Source organism: Mixophyes fleayi, chromosome 5 (assembly GCF_038048845.1).
Source record: "Mixophyes fleayi isolate aMixFle1 chromosome 5, aMixFle1.hap1, whole genome shotgun sequence".
Taxonomy (NCBI): Eukaryota; Metazoa; Chordata; class Amphibia; order Anura; family Limnodynastidae; genus Mixophyes; species Mixophyes fleayi.
The window spans coordinates 119,344,472-119,367,158 of NC_134406.1; the positions used below are offsets into that span (position 1 = coordinate 119,344,472).

Genomic DNA, 22,687 nt, shown 5'->3' on the forward strand with positions numbered 1-22,687 from the left:
ACTACTTCTTTACCAAATGTCACTCACGTTCACATCTTTTGAAGTACATTTCTATTCTGATATTTAATCCATTATCTATGCATGCTGCTGTGATCTATCGCCCCCCTGCAGTGCACCAACAATTTTTGGAGGATTTCAACCTCTCTCCAACTCCTCTCCCCAAGTTCTACATTTTCCTCCCTTGAGATGACAACACCTCATTTTCACCAAACCCTAGCAACAGCCCTTGATCAAGTTGCTCCAGCGACTGTCCATACTACACGATGACTTCGATGTCATCCGTGGGCACACTAAAGTAACAAGAACTCTTTAAATACTTTCTAAAATAGCAGACTGTCATTGGTGTAAATCATACCTCTAAAGACTTCCTCACATATAATGCAATTTACCACTCCTATCGAAATGCTCAGGGCACTGCTAAACAAACATACTTCCAAATTTTTATATCTGCTTAGGGTTCTAACCCCAAACGCCTTTTTAACACATTTAAATCTCTTCTTAATCCTCCCACCCCAAACCCTCCTTCTTCTATAAGTGCCCAGGATCTTGCTTCCTACTACAAGGACAAGATTGAAAAGATCAAATTAGAAATGGTATCCTTTTCCTCAACAAGCAATCGGCTCAATTCCTTCCCAGCATCCTCTGACACCCTCTCTTCATTTGATCTCACAAATGAAGATTAAGTATCTACTCTCTTCTTATCTTCCTACTTTACTCTCCTCTTTATCCTATTCCCTGAAAAATTGGCAGATCTCTGTCTCCTGTGCTTATTTCACTAACTAAAATATGTAATATCTTGCTTTCTACTGGAATCTTACCGTCATTATACAAGCACGCAGGTGTCTATTCTGGAAAAAAAAACATTTTTTTTTTTTACCCCAAACTCTCTCTCAAATTACTGTCCCATCTCTCAACTCCAATGCCCCTAAGCTTCTAGACAGACTTGCCTACACTCGCCTCACACGCTTCATTTCCGGAAACAACCTATTGAAGCCTCTTCAGTCTGACTTTCGTTCTCAACACTGCGTTGACTAAGATTGTCAATGATTTGTCACTGTAAAAAGTAAAGGCCATTACTCTCTTCTAATTCTCCTGGATCTCTCTGCTGCATTTGACACTGTTGACCACTCTCTTCTCATACAAACACTACAATCCCTATGTCTTCGAGACACTGTCCTATCATGGATTTCACCCTACCTTTCTAATCGCTACTTTCAGTGTTAATGTCTCTGGATCCACTTCTGCTCCGCTTCCTTTATCAGTTGGAGTACCACAAGACACAGTACTAGGTCCTCTGCTGTACTCTATCTATACCACGTCTCTCGGAAAACTAATAAGCTCCTTTGGATTTCAGAATCATCTCTGTGGATGATACACAAATCTATCTATCCTCTCCTGATCTCTCACCATCTGTGTTGTCTCACGTTACTGACTGTCTTTCTGCCATTTCATCTTGGATGTCCTCTTGCCAACCAAAACTCAATCTTTCAAAAACAGAATTAATAATATTCCCACCCACCAATAGAAACGTCCTGCCTGAGGTTTCTATTTTTGATGACAACATGACCATAAACCCCACCTCTCAAGCTCACTGCCTAGGTGTAATCCTTGACTCACAACTATCCTTTATTCCCCACAGTGACTCTATATTTAAATCATGTAACATACATCTAAAAAAACATTTCAAGAATACACACATATCTTACACAAGAGAATGCAAAAACCTGAATTCATGCACTCATCTTCCAAATTGACTATTGCAATTCCCTCCTTACTGGTCTTCCCCTAAACAGACTGAAACCCTTACGATCTATTTTGCATGCAGCATCCAGATTGAATTTACTTGCAAATCGTTATTCCTCTGCTGAATCACTCTGTCTTTACACTGGTTGCCTGTTTTTTTATCTGAATCCAATATTAAATTCTTACTAACCTACAATGCCATCAACAAAGCTGCACCAACATACATCTCCTCACTAGTCTCAAAATATCTCCCAACTCGACAACTCCGTTCTGCACAAGATCTGCATCTCTCTTCCACTCTCATTACATCATCATCATCGCCATTTATTCCACAGCGCAGTGCAGAGAACTCACATCAGTCCATTCCCCATTGGAGCTTACAGTCTAAATTCTCTAACACACACACACACACACACACACACACACACACACACACACACACACAGACATAGAAAGAGACTAGGGTCAGTTTTGATAGCAGCCAATTAGCTTACTAGTATGTTTTTGGAGTGTGGGAGGAAACCGGAGCACCTGGAGGAAACCCACGCATATATGGGGAGAACATACAAACTCCATACAGATATGGCCATGGTCTGGAATTGAAATGATGACCCCAGCGCTGTGAGGCAGAAGTGTTACCCACTTAGCCACTGTGCTGCCCATTACGTACTCCCATTCCCATTTACAGTGTAACTGTTATGTAATGTGTGCAACAATGCAGTAATGTAGATAATAAAATATGGAGTACTTGCCTTACTCTAGATCAGCGCTGGCCGGCCGCTGTTGCGGAGTCTAACGAACCCCCTGGTGTTCGCCAAGAACCGCCGCAAGGCGGGATGGGCTTCGCTGCAGAGGATCGCAGGTCGCCGTCCACTGGTCTGCCTCTAGAGGTAAGGATGTAGGGAGTAGCTCACGATCACACTGGAACTGGAAGGTAAGTATGAACCACTCTGTGGTCAGGATAGCCGAGGTCTGGTACACTGGATATAGATAATGTGTGGTACAGCAAGCCTGGGTCTGGTACACTGGAGCAGAGAGATATACGTGGTCAGCAAGCCTGGGTCTGGTACACTGGAGCGGAGAGATATACGTGGTCAGGTAGCCTGGGTCTGCTACACTGGAGCGGAGAGATATACGTGGTCAGCAAGCCTGGGTCTGGTACACTGGAAACGAGAGATATACGTGATCAGCAAGCCTGGGTCTGGTACACTGGAAATGAGAGATATACGTGGTCAGCAAGCCTGGGTCTGGTACACTGGAGCATCGAAGTCTGGGAAGTCAGCAAAGCAGGTCTGGTACACAAGGAATCCACACTGAAAACACCAAGTCAGGGAACAGAGGAAGTTGCTCTGATGCTGCCCAGGCGTCAGAGCAGGGTTTTCATAGTTGCAGTTTTGAATTCCCCGCCCTGTGCTGTCATGTGACCGCACTTGCCGAGACCTGTAAGAGAGAGAGAGGATCGCGGCGCTGGAATGGGGACAGGGGAGTTTGTAACAGTACCCCACTCCAAAAAAGGTGGACTCCGGTCACCTTTACCGGCTTGGTGGAAAATTTCTTATGGGAAGCTCGCAGGAGTTGTGGGGCATGTAAATCAGCAGCAGGAACCCATGAACGTTCTTCGGGACCGTACCCTTTCCAGTCCACTAGAAACCGCAGAACTCCTCTTGAACGATGGGAAACCAGAATTTGCTTGATTTCAAACTCAGGCTGTTCTTGAATTACCACAGGAGGTGGAGACCTCTCTGTAGTAGAGAATTGATTGTTAATTACAGGTTTGAGAGAAACATGGAAGAGACTAGGAATACGTAATGAAGAAGGAAGCTTTAATCTAAAGGCCACCGGATTGATAACCTCAGATATTTCAAAAGGACCGATGAATCTAGGAGCCAATTTCTTGCTAGGAATCTTCAAATGGATGTTACGGTTGGATAGCCACACCTTGTCCCCTGGGATGAATTGAGGAGCTACCCTCTTCTTCTTGTCATACGCCTTCTTAGCGCGGATAGCGGATCTCCTCAGGCTGGTTTTCACTAGATCCCAGATGGTAGAAAACCTGCGAAAGAAAGAATCCACCGCTGGTACCTCTGAGTGAGGAAGAGAAGGCTGGTAGCCTGGGATGACAACCATACAAGATAAAGAAGGGGGAATTGGAGGCTGCTTCATGATAATGGTAGTTGTGAGCGAACTCTGCCCAGGGAAGAAGGTCAACCCAATTATCTTGATTGGCAGAGATGTAAAACTTTAGAAACTTCTCCAATTCCTGATTAGTCCTCTCAGTTAACCCATTAGTCTGAGGATGATATGCAGATGAAAGATCCAGTTTGGTTCCTAGTGTTTGACAAAAGGCTCTCAAGAAGTTAGATACAAATTGTGACCCACGATCAGATACTATGTGTGTAGGACAGCCATGAAGTCGAAAAATCTCTTTAATAAAAAGATCCGCTAAGACAGGAGACGAGGGGAGTTTCTTCAAGGTAACAAAATGTGCTACTTTAGAAAACGGGTCAGTGACGACCCAGATGACGGTGCATCATTTAGAACTCGGAAGGTTCGTGATAAAGTCCATTGTGTCACGATTTGAGTAGTTTTTTTTATCGATCCCTTGCCTCTGTCTGTAGAGATCTTACTCAGGAGTGGCAGAGGATAGTGGAGGCAACACACAGACTGAATAACAGTAGCAATAAGACACTGGAGATGATAATAAAATTAAAGAATATATTGCTTGATGATACAATAGATATATAGACTGATGGTATAATGGCAACGGAAGAATATGTACAACATAGGTAAAGCACACACGGCAATGGAATACAGGCAGAATGCAATTCACGATATATACTTCAATTGTTAGTAACTCTTAGCAACTGTATGGGATGGGCAAGTAATAGTCCAGACATAAAGATGGCAACTAGAGAATACGTGAATCCAGAAATGTAACACACGGCAGATGAAGGTGGATTACTGATGTCAATAACAGTCCCGAAAGAATGGTAATATATTCCACGTAGCAGGTGGTTACAGGTATCACGATAATTCTCAGCGTAATATACTGGTATCAATCCCAATTGATTAAGTAGAGCAGAAAGCACATCAAACAGTCCGTTACTTAGAAGCAATAGGAAAGCTAAATATCCAAATCGCGTGCCGCCCATAAGGCTAATCTTCCAGCAATAATCCAATAAAAGAAATATCTTTAAATGCAAAAGTAGTTCACAAGAAGAAGTTCAACAGTAGTAGACTTAAGGCAAGCTCACTATGGAGCGCAGCCGCAGCAGTACAGCGAGCGGAGTCACAGGAAAGTCTTTTTAACAGGAGCCAGCATGAACATACAGCGACAGGTGCACAGAATCAACCCGAGTATGAGCAATCAACTCACGAAAGATGTTTCAATCCGTAGACTTGACAGCAGCAAAGTTCAGCGGGCCAGCGTAGGACTACAGGTACCAGATGCATAGATGTAATAGCAGGTAACCACAGTGGTAGATTCAGCATACAGCGTAGAACTACAGGTACCAGATGCAATGATGTAATAAGCAGGAATCCAGCCAGCAGGTAACAGCAGCAGTAGACTCAGGAGGCCCAAGCAGAGGAACAGGTAATAGTAACCAGGACAAAGACAAGCTGAGTAACACGAAGAACAGGCAATGAGCCAAGGATCCTGGGTAGTTTAAATAATACTCCAGAGCCAATAAAAATTGGGGAGGAGATCCAGATCAGGCAACCAAGAACACCTGTGTAAAAGTAGTGTCTCTGAATGGGAACAAGTCCAACTGCAGTTCATAGAGAAAATTCACAATGCCGGCACCTATCTAAGGGACCGGCACGTGACACATTGAAATGTGAGACCATGGAATATCAGGAATAGGTAAAGACATAAGCGGACCGGTCGGCCCATCTGGCTTGACGAGGGTTTAGACAATGTGCAGACCGTAGATAAAGTAAATTCTTGTGATCGGTGTATACCGTTACCGGAAACTGAGCACTCTCAAGTAAATGTCTCCACTCAGAGAGGGCCAATTTGATCGCCAAGAGTTCCTTATAGCCGATTCCATAATTGTTTTCTGCAGGGAGAAACCGACGAGAAAAGAACCCACAAGGATGATATTTACCACCTGAGTCTTTCTGAGATAGTACCGCTCCGACCCCTACGGAAGATGCATCCACCTCTACGAAAAAGGGCCGTTGACAGTCTGGTTGAAGAAGAATTGGAGCTGTAGAGAATAAGGTCTTGAGATCCTTGAAGGCTTTGACTGCTTCGGGAGTCCAGATTTTAGGATTGGCGGATTTACAAGTGAGGGCTGTAATGGGAGCTACTAATGAAGAGAAACCCTTGATAAACTGTCGATAATAATTAGGGAACCCTAGAAATCGCTGAGTAGCTTTAAGGCCTGATGGTTGTGGCCAATCCAGGATGTCTTTAAGCTTGGATGGGTCCATTTGAAGACCAGTTCCGGATATAATATATCCTATGAATGGAAGGCTCTTTGTCTGAGGGTTTGGATTGGAAGAGTTTTAATTGTGTTAAAAAAGCATTTAGGGGTCGAGGCCTGGGCATAGATGAGAGATTAGAAGTATGTTTGTTCTGCAGTGTCCAGAGCATTTCGATAGGAGTTTAAGCGCTCTAATCATAAGAGGTACAAGATTTACACTAGTGACGTAGATTTCATGTTACTTTAGTGTGCCACGGTTGACAACGAAGTCTACGCGGAGTGGGAAGAGTCGCTGGTGCCACTTGATTAAGGGCAATTGCTAGGGTTTGGTGAAAATGAGGTACTGCCATATCAGGGGTGGAGAATGTAGAAATTGGGCAAGAAAGAGGTGGAAAACAGTTGGAAATCAATAAGGTTAATATTCCTGTGGGTATGAGGAGGCTTGGAAGAGTTTGACAGCAGGGAGGTTAAAGAACTGGGAGTGAGTGAGTAACTAATATGGTGACGATCCAAGAGGGGGAAAGGAGTGTGAAATAAATTTGAAACTGAGCATAGCCTAGAGAATACAAGATCAAGACAGTGATCATCCTGATGAGTAGCAGATTCAATCCACTGGGAGAGGTCAAGTGAGGAAGTTAGAGAGTAGTTTTGAAGCAGCATTGGAACCTGGATTATCAATAGAGATGTTGAAATCGACCGTGATGCTGGTGGAGATGTCAGAAGATAAGAAGTGAGGGAGCCATGCAGAGAAATCCTCAAGAAATTGTTGGTGCTCTGCAGGGGGGCGATTGATCAGAGCAACATGCATAGAGAATGGATTAAAAATCTGAATAGCATGTAATTCAAAAGATGTGGACGTGAGTGATGGGACATTTGGTAGAACTGTGAATGTGCACTGTAGGAAGAGGAGTAGTCCATCCCCACCTCCTTGTCTGCCTCCAGGTCTGGGAGTGTGGGTGAATATTTGAGGCCACCAAGGGCTGCAGGTGAGTCAGTGTCTGATTGTGTGAGCCATGTTTCCGTTATTGCCAGAAAGTTGAGGTTATTTGAGAGGAAGAGGTCGTGTATGGAGATAAGTTCGTTACAACCAGAGCGTGCATTCCAAATTGCACATTTAAAGGATTTTGTAAGAGCGGGCAAACAGGTGTTGCATTTGAGAGTAACTGGATTTCGATAGTGTTCAGATATGTGTGTGTGTGGGAAGTTAGGGGATCTGGATTTGGTGATATATCAACAGCTAATAGAAGCAGGGAGGAAAAAAGATGGGAAAGATCATTGTAAGATGTGTATGTTTTTTAGTTTCTTGCGACAGGGTGAGGCTGTTATAGCTATTGAATTTAAATAGGACAACAGTTCATGAGTGTTAACTAGAGGTGAGTCAAGTAAGGGGCAATGTGGACAGAGGTGTGTGTTGCAGTAAGCTTGACGGATGATATATTCAATGTGGCGTGTAACTATGTGGCTGCCTGACGAGCATTTTAGGTATACATTACCCATTACAGCCCCTGGCACTGAAGCAGGGGACGGACTATGTGCATTATAACTGACTTTCCTACCATTCCTGGCACTAAACAGCGGCAGGGCTGGACATGGACTGGCTTCAAGTGGACGCATGAGATTGGGAGCTTTGTGTTGCCAGTGTCCTCACCTCTCATCCTTCACTGGAAATAAATAAGGATACCATAACTTTTAAGCCTGTGGAATACTTATGTTGTATTAACACCACAATGTGCTCAATAATATATACTCCATGCCTTCTTGATTGTGGGTCAATCCAATCCCATTAACCATCAAGATCTGCCTGCAAGTAGGAGGGACAGTATCCTTTATGTGAGGAGAGAGATACAGCACAGATTAGTGATCAAGCTGCTGCTGTGTTACACAACAAGTACTGAGGAGTTCTGCTTCCATCTGATGGTGCTTCACAATTAATGTTCTGACTCACTGACATTTTTTCCACCACACGCTTCATAAACCCCTGAGCAGTCAACCCCTGCAACAATGAGTTGCCCTGTACTATAATTACCCGCACATATACCATACCTGTGCGGTTCCTGTCTTAGTGTATGCTTATAGGTTTGCTGGCCCTGAATCACCTTTGGCCCCCTCTTTTTTCTTAAACATGGGCAAGACTAATGCCTCAACTGCAGCTGTAAAACTGGAGAAATATGCTCGAGCATCTTCAGCGGCTCAATCCACAGAGGCATATGGCTCCACAAAGCCGGCTACACCCACAGTTGACGGCCCTTCTGCACCCACGGAGGACCCCAATTCCATCCATCAAGTCCTTGTTGCTATAATTTCCTCTGAAAAGCGGGTCACGGATCGCAACGGTGAGGTGCAATCTGATCTCAAGATCTATGAAAAATGATGGAGCGATTTTGAGAGGCAGAGCATCGTATATCCTCACTAGAACATGTTGCAGCCCCCATGAGGAGAGAAATTAGACTTGGCCACTCAAGTTAACATGTGTAAACAGAAAATGTTTGACATGGAGGGCCGGCTCCGCAGAAATAAAATCCGTTTTGTAGGTCTTCCCGAGCGTGCGTAGGGTTCAGCCCCTGAAACATTCCTGGAGGCTTGGCTTATCCGTGAGTTTGGCAGGGAGACCGTCATGCATCAGTTTACAGTAGAGCGGGCGCATCGCCTTTCACCCCAGCCTCAGCCGGGGGTCCCTGCTCGCACGTTCATAGCTAAGATGCTTTATTAGAGAGACAGAGACACCGTACTTCATCTGGTCTGAATGGAAGGACCCCTCAAATACGAAAATCATGTAGTATCCGTCTATCCAGGTTTCGCTATTAAGGTTCAAAAGAGTAGAGCCCAATTTATCCAAATTAAGTGGCGGCTCCGGGACTTACAACTACCATATGCAATGCTCTTCTCAGCGAGGCTACAAGTGGTGGCAGTCTGGCGCTCCCACTTTTTCTCTATTCCCAAGGAGGCCATGGACTGGCTGAACGGCATGCCCGGGCTGGGCACCAGGCGAGATTAGGACTTTTCTCAGTTTGAGTTAATTTGACGAATATACTGTTTTTGTTTTTCCTGCTTTAATTTGAGTAGAAGGGATGTAACATTATATTCTACTCTTTTTTTCTCTAATTGGGCAGTGTGCGGAGGCTATACTAAGGGAGTGTCCTTTGTCACAAGCTAGGACTAGGTAGCTCTCTCGTAGTTTATAGTCGGGATTGTTTGAGTTTTCTTAGTTTAGGTAAGTGACGTTTAGGGGACTTAGTATACCAATGTTTTTGTCCAGTTATGCAGGGTGGCGGGGGGAGTTTGGGTTAGTGGTTAGGATGTTTAACATAGTTCCACTTGTATACTTAGCTAACACATTACAGTATGATCCACATTTCAAAAGATTGATCGCAAAATGCTATGTGTTCCTGCAATGCGGTATGTTTTTATACTTTGAATATTCCCAATGCAACTCTTTGAAATGCGCAGTTCCTGATTATTCTCAACTACAATGTATAGCCAGCTATGACATGTATTGGGGAATGATTGACAAGTATGGGGGGCTTCGGCTCCTCTTATGGAATGTACGGGGACTTTAATGATCGTATTTAAAGATCCCTAGTCCTCACACAGACGAAAAAATGTAATCCAGATGTGGCATGTCTGGTAGAGACCCATCTGGTGGGGGGTTGTGTCATGGCATTAAAAAAAAGGGGGAGAGAGGGCAGAGGAGGGGGACAGCGTGACAGAGAGCAGAGGAGGGGGACAGCGTGACAGAGGGCAGAGGAGGGGGACAGCGTGACAGAGGGCAGAGGAGGGGGACAGCGTGACAGAGGGCAGAGGAGGGGGACAGCGTGACAGAGGGCAGTGTGCCTGGATGCAGAGGGGGCAGTGTGCCTGGATGCAGAGGGGGCAGTGTGCCTGGATGCAGAGGGGGCAGAGTGCCTGGATGCAGAGTGCCTGGATGCAGAGGTGCATTTTTGCATACAACTAAATAAGTATTTCTGCCGTGACCTAAATACTTATTACAATTTTTTGACCCAACTACTTCTAAAACAGGACTGCTCACTAATTATTTTGGAGGGGTGCCTTGAAAAAATTTGGAGACTCTAAGGGTGCCGCAAACTGCAAAAGTTTGGGAACCACTGGATTAGGCCCTGATATCCAGCAGATCGGCCAAACTGGTTAGAGAGATTGGCTATTGGTTTAGAGATTAGATTCTGGAAACTTAACCCATTTCGGCTCACACTTATGGGAATGGGTGGCGACCCGGTTGCGGACTGGGAGGGGTTCTTCTCGCACAATGCCGCCACAGTAAACCTGCCAATCCTCTGGGATTCCTTTTAAAGTGTTCATCCGTGGTACGCTGGTTAATTGAATTGAGGGGCAAAAGAGGTCCTCCAGAACAGAGGAATTAAGACTAGATCAGGACTGCCAGTTCTTGGAGCAGTTATATTTGTCAACAAGGCTTCCCATTGATCGGCTGCCCATAGGCTCCTCTTCTTTAAACATGCTATGTATGCACAGGGTGTCAAGAGTGGAAGCCACATGGCATATTTGGCCAGAACGGAGCTGCAAACAAATACTATCTGCCATTACTGACTGGTCAGGAACTACTCACTTTCAAAAAAAATGCTATAGTAATCCAAGCCTACTATGAGGATTTGTACACCATTGGGGCAGACTATTACACATCCCAATTGTATTACTATCTGTCACGCGTGTATCTCCCCAGACTCTCATTGGAGGCTGGGGATTCCCTTGACGCCTACATTACTGCAGAGGAAATTGAGGCAGCCATAGTCTCTTCTCCATGTAACAAGGCCCGGGTGTGGATGGACTGCCGATGGAGCTGCACAAAATATTTGGCACCTTCTTTATCCCTACACTATTGAAACATTATAACAAATTTTATGAGGCAACTGTTCTGCCGCCATTCATGTCTGAGGCAGTAATAGTGGCCATCCCTAAGCCAGACAAGGACCCTCTGCTGCCTCAATTTTATAGGCCTATTTTCCTGTTGACAACTCACCATGGGACTAAACACGGTTATTGCTCAGCTGATCCACCCAGACCAGACAGGGTTTATGCCAGGAAAGTCTACAGCCATCATCCTTTGGTGCCTTTATACCCATCTACAGATGCCTGGCGGTCACGGGAATGGAGCAGTAATTGTATCCCTAGACGCAGCTAAAGTTTTTAATTCTGTGAAATGGAAATATTTGTGGGCAGTCATGTATAAATTTGGTAATTGTCCCATGTTTTTGTCCTGGGTGAGGTTATTATATTCGGCTCCTACAGCCAGAATTAGTGTAAATGGTCATACCTGTTCTGCGTTCGTGCTGGGCAGGCGCACTAGTCAGGGGTGCCCTCTCTCTCCAGCCCTGTTTGGCATGTTTGATTCGTGCACATCCTGAAATCTGTGTTCTCGGCTGGGGACGTGGTAGACATTAAATACCTAGGAATATGGATCACAAATTTGCCCACTGACTATATACCATTAAACATCAATCCAGTGATCAGTTATCTTCGGGCAAAGATCTCTACCTGGACAAGACTGCCCCTGACTGTGTCACTGCTGAGTCACTCTGTCAGTCTCTACATTGGTTGCCTTTTTTTCAACTAATCCAATATAGGATCAATTTAATTAAAATGGTCCTGCAACCAAAATTCTTGTACCCAAAACACCATTCCCACGATTACTAAGTGCTTGATAGTGCTCGTGAGGCCACCTCTTGTACCAGGTATATGCAGGTCCAGTTGTATATTTTACATAGTGTATTACTCTCCCCACAGGCTGTTCCAGATGGGTGCCTGATCTGACTCTTAACTGTTCAAAATGCAGAGGTACCTCCACTACTTTCTGGCACCTACTCTGGGGCTGTCCTGTGGTAGGAGACTTTTGGTCGCAGATAATGTGTGTATACAAGACACAGGTATTGATATTCCACTACTGTACCCCAAGACCTGTATTTTTTATTTTGTTTGGTTTAGGAGTTGATTTGCTGTTTGTGGAGGTATGCAACCAGGTACATCCTTAATCTTTTGGCTCTGTCTAAGGTTGCAATAGCTAGAGTGTGGATGGCATGGGACGGGCCTGACTTTGGTGCCTGGGTAGCCTTGGATAATGCAGCTGTGGATGACGAGCGCTTCACTTACCAGTCCCAAGGCATCATGTCAAAATATTACAAATTATGGTCTAGCTGACACGTTGCGTTCCCTGGCTGCGGTCTTTGACCCGTTTTGAATATTCCTTGCTCCTTTGATCAGTTCTCAGGATTGCTTTTAGAGAATTAGCAGAGTAAGACTGCAGCAGATGTAGATTATTTCTAGATTTCTTCAATATTTGTTGAACTGTCTTGTTTGACTGTAATTTCTAAACACTGTGGGCCTGAGTCATTAAGACAAAAAAGGAGTAAATGTTCTCTGGGACAAACCATGTTACAATGAAAGGGGTGCAAATTAGTTTATTATTTTGCACATAAGTTAAATACTGGCTGTTTTTTCATCTAGCACACAAATACTTGATAGCTTTATTATTACACTGAAATTTAAAGTTGATCTAGGACATGTCCTACCCCAACTATGAATCTGTCCCCACATTTTAAATTTACCTCCCCCTCCAATGTAACATGGTTTTGCCCAGGTGCAAATGTTACTCCTTTTTTATGCTTTGCTCTCCTTAATGACTCAGGCCCTGTGTGACAAAAACACACGTCTGCTCCCTACTACAGGGTACATCAGGTTGATTAAACAGAAGGGATGTTGCAGGGAAATTAAACTGACAGATAAAACAAATTTTCATGAACTGAGAAGGAAATAAGTTAAATCCAAACCAGTCTTCATGTGGTGTGAAGCTTGCATCTAGGAAGAGATGGAAACATCAGCAGTAGAATATGGAGTTTCAGGTGAATGCTGACTGTTGTCCTTGTATTGTTGAACTACACACACTTAGAACTATACACACTAGCTAAGCAGCCATCCCTGGCTTGACGATATTCTACAATGATTACACCACTTCTCTAGGAAAACTAATAAGCTCCTTTGGATTTCAGTATCATCTCTATGAGGATGATGCACAAATTTATCTACCCTCTCCTGATCTCTCACCATCTGTGCTGTCTCGCATTACTGGCTTTCTATCTGCCATTTCATCTTGGGTGTCCTCTCACAAACTCAAACTCAATCTTTCAAAAACATAATTAATAATATTCCCACCCAACAATAGATTACTGCCTGACATTTCTATTTCTGTTGACAACATGACCATAAATCCCACTCCGCAACTCGCTGCCTAGGTGTATTCCTTGACTCGCAACTGTTCTTTGTTCCCCACATCAACTCTATATTTACATCATGCTGCATACATCTAAAAAACATTTTCAGAATATGTACATATCTCACACAAGACACTGCAAAAACTTTATTTCATGCACTCATTATTTCCCGCATCTATTATTGTAATTCCCTCCTTACTGGTCTTCCCAAAATCAGACTCGAGCCCCTACAATCTATTTTGCACACAGCGGCTAGATTGATTTTCCTTGCAAATCGTTTTGCATCTGAGTCTCTATATTGGTTGCCTGTTTTTCAATGAATCCAATATAAAATTCTTCTACTAACATGCAAGGCCATCAACAAAATTGCACCAACATACATCTCCTTACTTGTCTCAAAATATCTCCCAACTCCACACCTCGGTTCCGATCAAGATCTGCGTCTCTCTTCAACTCTCATCACTTCCTCCCATTCTTGATAACAGGACTTTTATCGGGCTGCACACACCTTATGGAATGCACTCCCTCGCACCACAAGACTTTCCTCTAGGCTTCAAACCTTCAAGCGTTCTCTGAAAACCCACCTCTTCAGACAAGCTTATAGTATTCCTCTACCACCCTCTTAATCTCCCTAGGTTACCCTATTACCACCCATTATACAGCTAACACAAGACAACAACCCTCTGACCAACATAGTTGTATGACTGAACATGCAGCCCACTAAATACTTTGTAACCTTTGCTTTCTAGCTGGACAAATTTTCAATATGATGGAGCACTTACCCTTGTGTATCAAACCATTGTCCCATAGATTGTAAGCTTGCGAGCAGGGCCTTTTTACCTCTACGTATGTATGTATTAACCATTATTGTTTTATTACTGTATGTACCCAATTGTAAAGCGCTACAGAATCTGGTGGCACTATATAAATAAATGATGATGATTATATATGGTTAACAAACACATCTGATCAGTGTCTTCAATCAAACCGTCAATAAACTCCCCCAGCAAAGAATAGCAATAAAAGTGTTAAACAAGCAGTGAGAAGCCAGCAAACCATGGAGTTGTTAGAAATAAAAATACATCTTATTAATTCAGCTCAGACTTTGGTGCAGCTAAGGTAAGAATATTTATATACAGTAGGATATACAGTATATTCACAGTACTGGTATTGGGTGTTCTGCAAAAGCATTCAGCACATTACTTTTAATTTTAATAAAGTCTGTCTATCAGGTAATGATTAATACATAAAGTGCTACTTTCTGTTTTTGTACACTTTTTTTTTTTTTATCAGATTGGAGGTGGTTGTGGACCCATGGATTGAAGGTCTTTGGGTTGCTCTGGAGAACGAATTCTTGGATAGGGCAGGGAATCAAGAAATGAATGGAGCTGTCAAGGATGTAACCAATAATAATAACAGTGTACCAGGAAATATGGACTTGCAGATACAGACTAATAGCCCTGAAAGTTCATTATCACCAAACGACACATTGCTAAGAAGTTCGATGTCAGACACTTGCAAAGGTGTTGAGCTGTCACTTGTTCACTCAGTGCCACCTCTCTCTCAATGTAGCCTCAATGTGTCTTCTCTTCCCCATCCATATCTGGATGTACATATTCTTGATTGTGAAGTAAAGGTAAGTAAATGATGGCAGTTTTTATGTCTCAAAACAGATAGCACACAAGATTATGTAGATTAGGTGGCTACCCAGGTGTTGTGAAACTATAAGCCCGGCATGCTCTGCTAGGCGATAGATGGCAGGGTGTGTGGCAGGATGTGCTGGGACTCACAGTTTCACAACACCTGGAGATTCACAGATTGGCCAGGCTTGATTGATGTAGGTCATACAAACCAATTTGGTGCAGTGAAAGCTAGGAAAGACTTGAAAATGTTAGTTTCTTAGATAATCTTCCTTTCTTGTCTTTCACTGTCATCTTTCTTCTGATTTCGGAGTCTTGTATCTTCTGCAGTTTTGATGCTTTCTTCAGTGTCATTCCAGTGCATGCTGACAGATTTTCAGAGGACAATCTCTTATATAAACGGTCGTCTTTGCTCTGATTGGTTGAAAGCCTCACTCCCAACACTCATGATTGCAGGGATTGCTCTTCCGCAAGTAGTGGGCTGGTGCATATATAATGTTTTACAAGGGAGGCACACATAGGTGTTCACCTTTTCAATGAAATCCCTTGTTAGTTTTATTTCTATTTTTTTAAAGAAATTTTTCACTGTGTGAAGAGAGGGGTGGCATGAAAACATTGAACAGTCTTCTAGCGCAATGCTCCCCACACTGACAATTTATACAGTGTGTGCTGCTTTCATAAACTTTAATTGTACATTGGTACTGTAAATATCTATATATTGGTAAAAGGAAGAAACTTCATTTAAACAAAATGAAGCACAGCCCAACATGAAATTTCACCCAGGCCAAGATTTATGGAAAAAGGTCAGACAAGATTAACCTTTTGCTTTTTAAATTGTTTGATTTCAAAATTGACTGAAGTGATTATCCTGAAACAAAATCCACTTTCCAGTCCCTCTGCTTGCCAGATTTCATGCAGATCAGTTGTAATGTTCAAACGTTATGGCCCCTTAAAATAGAAGCAAATTATATTTACTGTTATTTCCTTTTCGTCAAAATACCTGATGGAGGACTTGACAATAGTTAGTCTCTTCTATCCTTAGGTAGAGATATGAAATAAAACATGCCTCCCGGTAGTATATAGAACAGCTCCTCCAAGCTTTTCCTGAAAAATATTACCTCATCATAGTGAACATGTTGGGTTAGCCTGCCATGAAGTATTTTGAGGTAAATGAAGTAATGGTAAATATAGTTCACTTCTTTTCTTTTCAATCCTCTATGGCAGCCTTAGAAATGGAATGTATGCAAGCAATAGGGAGGGCTACAAAAATACCTGTATCAGTCACATATTCTGCATAATTCAAGAATTTATTGAGTAGGTGTGTGATGAATTTGTCTCCCATCAGTAGATGTCTGGTGGTGATACCCCACTGATTTGCAGAGGTCAGCTTTTGAGGCCTGAGTATTACATGCCCAAGAGGTTGATTGAGCCTCCAGTATTTCTGGCACCTTATGTCAGTTTCTCTTATACGCTTGTATAATAACTTCTCTAATCCACTTGAGATGGTCTTATTTGGATGGAGCATACCCTTTCCAAGGTCCTGTCAGAATCACAAAGAATTGTTTAGTGTTCCTAAATTCTTCTGTTCTGCATATATACACACAAAGATTGCTCTACTAAGACCAATGTGTGTAACTTTCTTTGTAAACTGCTAATTGTGAACAGAAGGATGGAAGTATAATCTCCTCATTGGTTAATATGCAAAGAGGACACTACTTTAGGTAAGAAGGCTGGATTCGTTCTTCGCACCACCTTGTCTGTATAGACATTCAAAAAGGCTTCTTGCACCATAAAGACTGCAGTGCTCCAACTTCATGAGCAGAGATAATTGCCACAAAAAAAACCCACTACTTTCAGTGTGTGCCACCTAAAGGAAACCTCTTACAGTGGTTCAACGGATCACCCGTGAACAAGTTAAGAACGAAGTTGAGATCCCAGGGTGCTAGAAAGGACTTTTTACAGAATGCATTCTCTTCACTGCTTGAAAAAACCTGGTAATGCGCCCAAAAAAAGAGACTAAGTGCAGAAATTTGTACCATCAAAGTTGTGAGATTGAGACCTTTGCTAAGGCCATCATGAAGAAAATCAAGAGTATGTAAAAAATTGGCTGAAGCTGGATGCAGCATGATATGCACCGCATGATAATTTTCTTCCAAATTTTATAATAGAAAGTAACTGACAGTAGTCAGACTGTAGTGTAGACCAGGGGTGGGCAAACCTGTCCTCAAGGGCCATATCCAGTTCATGTTTTTAGGATTTCTTTAATCATGTACAGCTGAGTTAATCTATTTGGCTGGGTCAGTAATTATCCCACCTGTTTCTACAGACAGAAATCCTAAAAACATGAACTGGATATGGCCCTTGAGGACAGGTTTGCCCACCCCTGGTGTAGACTGTAGTGTGATATTCTCTTCTGTCTCAACAATGACTGCGCAACATCCATTAACTTCAAAACTAGCGTCTCTGTATTTGGATGAAGAATTGGGCCTGTTTATGGAAGATCTGTCCGAGAAGGTAGAGGCCAAGGTTGTCCTAGAAGCATCTTCCAGTGTACTGTGAGTGATGAGCTCTGTGACCAGAATGGAAGAATATATATGATTTCTGCCTTCTCTGTTGTTTTTTTTTTTAGGGGTTTTTTTTAAACCACTTTTTTTTAGGGTGTGAGCAATGAAGGGTAACGGGGAAGACACAGCCTAGCTGAAGGGTCAGTTGGGATTGATGGGGCATCCTTTTTCTATGTTCCTGGAACTTTGTGGAGAGAGACAAGCATGTTTATCTTGTTTTCATCTGTCACCCGTAGATCTGTTTGTGGAAGACCAAACATTCTTTACATGAAGAATACTTAAATTTCTGAGTCCACTCTTCTGGATCATCTTGTTTTAGTTGATATAATATTTAATGACAAGTTGCTTTTCTGCAAAGTAGAGGGCCGAGATACCTCAAATCTTCCTTTGCCCAGGATATATTTGTTACTTCTACCATCGTAGTGTTGCTCCTAGTCCCTCCTTTCTCTTTGTTTTTGTCAGGATATGAGCCCCCAGACTGTGGTACTTGAATTTGTTGTGAATATTGTAACTATTTTGCATCATTTCCTGACAATGTCCAGAACCAGTGATACTGAATGTGTCCAGGCTTCTGTATAATATGTGGTCCTGCCGCCCACTAGAATCAATTAGATCAGAGCCAGGAGTAGTCATTGTAAGTTTTTTTTGACCTGGCCTCCTATCTTTAAGCCTGAATACCCAAAAGGGCTGTTTAGATGAACTAGCATTACTTTGCCTAATGTATCCTAATTTGTTCCTGGTTTGTAGCTCATTATATCCTTAAAGTATTAACAGGATGAGTAGGAAGGGAAACACTTAACCCTTCAATCTTGCAGCAGACTGTTGGATCCTTCCCCCCCCCCCCCCCCCGATATTTTCTGAATCAAGGCACCTGGCTTGTTACAAGATAGCAACAAAGCAGCTAGACTATTCTTAGAGTTAGTATCTGCTGCCTGAGAACGTCACCAGAGAGCTCTTCTGCCGCTGAAATCATAGTTGTGTCTGTGTCACCCAGTAACCCGAATGCACTCTGTTGCTGAGATCACCTATTACCTGCTCCACTCGTTAGTGGCAACTCCTGCAGTTTATCGCTGTCATCTCTCCAAGCGTGCTGCTGCAATCACCTATTACCTGCTCCACTCGTTAGTGGTAACTACTGCAGATCATTGCTACTATCTCTCCAAGTGTGCTGCTGCAAATCACCTACTATCTCTCTGTGGACCATCACTGAGCATTACTCAATAATCCTACTAATTTGTGGCTATCTAGTGCCTTCATTCTTCTCTATACTAGGTTCTCTATCACCGCTCACAGGGAACTCCCTTAGAGGGCCGTGACCTGCAGGGTGGAAGCTGCCAAGCCCAAATTCCCTTGCGGGAACCTCTGGTGAAAACCTTCCACTTTGTTAGATTCCGTGCCTCTGGGTGAAGTACCATAAGTCCCAGGCAGAACAGAAGGACCCCACTCATCCTAGTGAATCCTGACAGTCTGGAAAGACAGTGGTATCCCAAGAATCCACACAAAATAATTATATTCTTCTCTGCATAACCTCAGTGCTTATAAACAAGTATCAACTACTCATTTTCTCTTGAACATCCATGTGAAGAATTTCTCCCAATAGGTCTCAGCGCTCTATGCTAAGACCCGGGTTGTTGGATCCTAAACTCACAGGGTGTACCCTGGGACTTCTAGCTCAAGTCACGCAGACAGGAAACAGGGAAAGATACAACAGTATCTTTATTAGAGATTTGCCTTATACAAGTTCTCTAAATCGGCAAGAGGATAAAAACATTTGAATATAAGCCAGACCAACAGATCCCAATAAAGACCAGTTTACCACTAAACTTTCCAATACTGTCCATGATTAATGCCTAACCGATCCAAATATATGATATGGTTGTGTAGGACCACGGGAGTCTGATTGAGTTGCTGTTTATCAGAGCCAACATGTTTGCAAGTCTACTATTATAGAATAAGCCAGGCAGAGCAAACAAGTATGCAATCCCAAGAAAAACTTGTAATCCAGAAGCCGTGACTCCAATGGCAGTAGCTTTTAGAAGCACTGACACACACCCCTGGAGCTCCCTTGCATCCTCTATTTAAAGATGTTGCAATTCGTACAACCAGCGTCCATCCTGCAAATAGTGATCTTAAGAAAAGGTCTCTGCTAATTGGTAGAGTTCAGTGAGGGAATGTACAAGAGAATAGTCCACAGGCCTGATGCTGGACCTCATTATCTTTCTTCCCTTTCACTTGCTCAATGGAAAATATTACTAAATGACTACTTTACTAATGATCCAAAAACAAAGCACCCCTAATTTAAGGGCTTACCTAGGACTGTTGATCTGGTATTTGGGGGTGCACTCGGGCTCTATGTTGCTGACCACAAGTATCCAGAATGCTTCTTTCCCTTCCGAGGTCACGTGGCCACCAGTTCTTTTCAGGACTGCAGAGAAGAGTATTATTCAATTCACAGAAATACCTGAGCACGTATCTTATATATATACTTCTAATATGAAATTAAATTAAATGATATTCTGTTGTTAGTCTCAATAATACATGTCATGAAAATCACACAAATAGAATGACGCCAACAATTTGATTCTTTGAAACAGAATGTCTTTCTTGTGATTCTGACCCTTGTATAACTTTCAGTGACTCGGGTCCACTTGATTCTGTTGTATATTGAATCCCCATTGACTCTGTACAGTCCAAATATAGTTTCATGGAGTATACATGTAGAAAAAAAGTATGAATCCAGTATTCGTGTATATTCTGACTTGCTAAATAAACTATAAAATAGGCACATTGTGCACTTAAAATTAGGTTGTTAACTGGAAACTTGTGGTTCCTTTGTCTTGCAGGTCTCCAGATTTCCGACTGATGATTGATAAGTAGATTGTTGTATGTCCTCCTTGGTATTGTGTACATACACAACTCGATAGGATCTAGATAGTGTGGCAGCAGTGTGTCTGTGCACAGCTGTAGTGGATCCTGTCCGCTTGCTTAGATGCCCATCAGCTCACAATTAAAACATATTAAAATGACAAATAATTAGGATATGCAAAAGACTATAATCAAATGTCAAGACTTCGATGTATAGTATAATTTTCCTTAGCTCAATGCGTTTTGTTCTCTATGAAACTTTCTCAAGTTCAGCATTGTCCTCTTGATGGTCTATCTTTATATAGTGCGTAATTCACATGGGAGCTGTTAACTAGTCAAACCCTTAATCACTAATCATTAATCACCTGAGTTAACAAGTTATGTCCATAGTCACGTTGATAATTGTGGTTCACACGCTCCTGATCTTTTTATATATATATATATATATATATATAGATATATATATATATATATATAGATATATATATATATATATATGTATATATATATATATAAAATAATAAAGCTCAACATATGCATGCAATCTCTCCTGATCTACGTGTCATTGTCTCTGTGATGTACATTTAAATGTGTATGGGTCTATTCATACTGTGTAAATGTATAGCAGAATCTGTGTGTAAGGGTCTTTAAGGAAATTGTAATTTAAAGTCCCACATGTGGATGTCTACGAATACCTGTGACTAGTATATAGTAAAACATACTTCTAATGAAAAAATTGAAAGCAGAAAATATTTAATAGCAATAATTGAAAGTATTGATCCCCTCAATGTACAGTGTTGCATTATAATATAACAGTGCTTTATAGAAAAAGGATGATAATAAAAATATCATAATAAAAACTTAATATGTCTGAGGTGTAAATTGCATGCTTGTATCATTGCTATGTAATAGAATTTATTTAAAGCCTAGAAATGTAAATCTTATGGTAGTATGTTATATATATATTAAGTGCACATGAACCACTTGGCTTTTCGGTCTTCATGACAGTAAGGTCAGTATACGTAGACATTATTGAGCATCCAATAAATCAATCAGATACTGTGATGTCATCTATAACAGGCATGTTGTGACTATTTAGGGACAAGAGGGAAAAGCCTCAGGTTGTGTACAGGGCGTGGAGACACATGAGGGTGCATATGCCTATTGGACTGTCATTTTGATTTTTTGAATGGTGTAAACAAAAATATAATGTTGTGCAAATGTTAACTTCTTTCCTTTCATTATAGGATGCTCACGCATCATTGTTATATCCAGAAGAAGTTGTTTTCACAGTTCCCATCAGCCACTCTAAGCGGCTCTCTACAGAGGATGCTGTAAAAACTACTTTGATGCTGGAGCTTGATATATCGGTAACTTTTATTATTATTATTATTATTATTATTATTATTATTATTATTATTATCATTATTATTATTATATTATTATTATTATTATTATTATTATTAAATTTTTATTTTTTTTATTTCACTACAACTCCTACAAGTGAATCATTTGACGTATGTAGTAGTACACAACTGAATATAAAAGAATTTGCTGGAGATTAGGTGATTGCTGCCAGAATATCACTTCTTCAGTTAGAGGTTAGACAATTATCAGCAACAACGAGTATTCCAGCTCGGTACACGCATGCATGGCCTTATGTAGAGAAATGTTTTTATATATTCCTTTTTTATTAGAAAAAGTTATATTACAAAATATCAACAAAGAATTGCTCAGACATTTGAATTGCCTCAGTATACAAAAAACAAAATATTATATGTCACAATTATTATTGCTGATATCAAAACAGTTTAAATAAACAGGACTATATATACCGTATATACTCGTGTATAAGCCGAGTTTTTCAGCATACTTTTGTATGCTGAAAAAGGCCACTCGGCTTATACACGGGTGAACTTACCTGGTGTCCGGTCCCTCGGCTTCAACTTCTGCATATGCGTTCCAACACAGGAAGTTTGGCTTGCGTTCCAAATGCCGAACTTCCTGTTGTTGGAACGCATGCCGGGTAAGTGAAAAAAAATCTCTCTCAATTACATAATGAACAAACAATACAGCCACCATGTGCATACATTTATATCCCTACCCCTTTATTTAGGTTAGGTTGTACCCAATGCCAATGATTTTATAATCATTTATGAATGTTCCTTGTCATGTACTGTTATTTATGGTTTAGCTAAAAATGGTTTCAT

At 41.8% G+C, this 22,687-nt stretch overlaps 1 protein-coding gene across 1 annotated transcript in view; it reads left to right on the plus strand.

Moving 5' to 3' along the window:
* MTRR (5-methyltetrahydrofolate-homocysteine methyltransferase reductase) overlaps nt 1-22,687 on the plus strand; it is a 209,374-nt gene that overhangs the window by 76,172 nt on the left and 110,515 nt on the right. The window contains exons 5-6 of the mRNA XM_075212756.1: nt 14,702-15,044; nt 21,725-21,847. Coding sequence (XP_075068857.1) covers nt 14,702-15,044; nt 21,725-21,847 — 466 coding nt within the window. The remainder of the gene's footprint in view (nt 1-14,701; nt 15,045-21,724; nt 21,848-22,687) is intronic.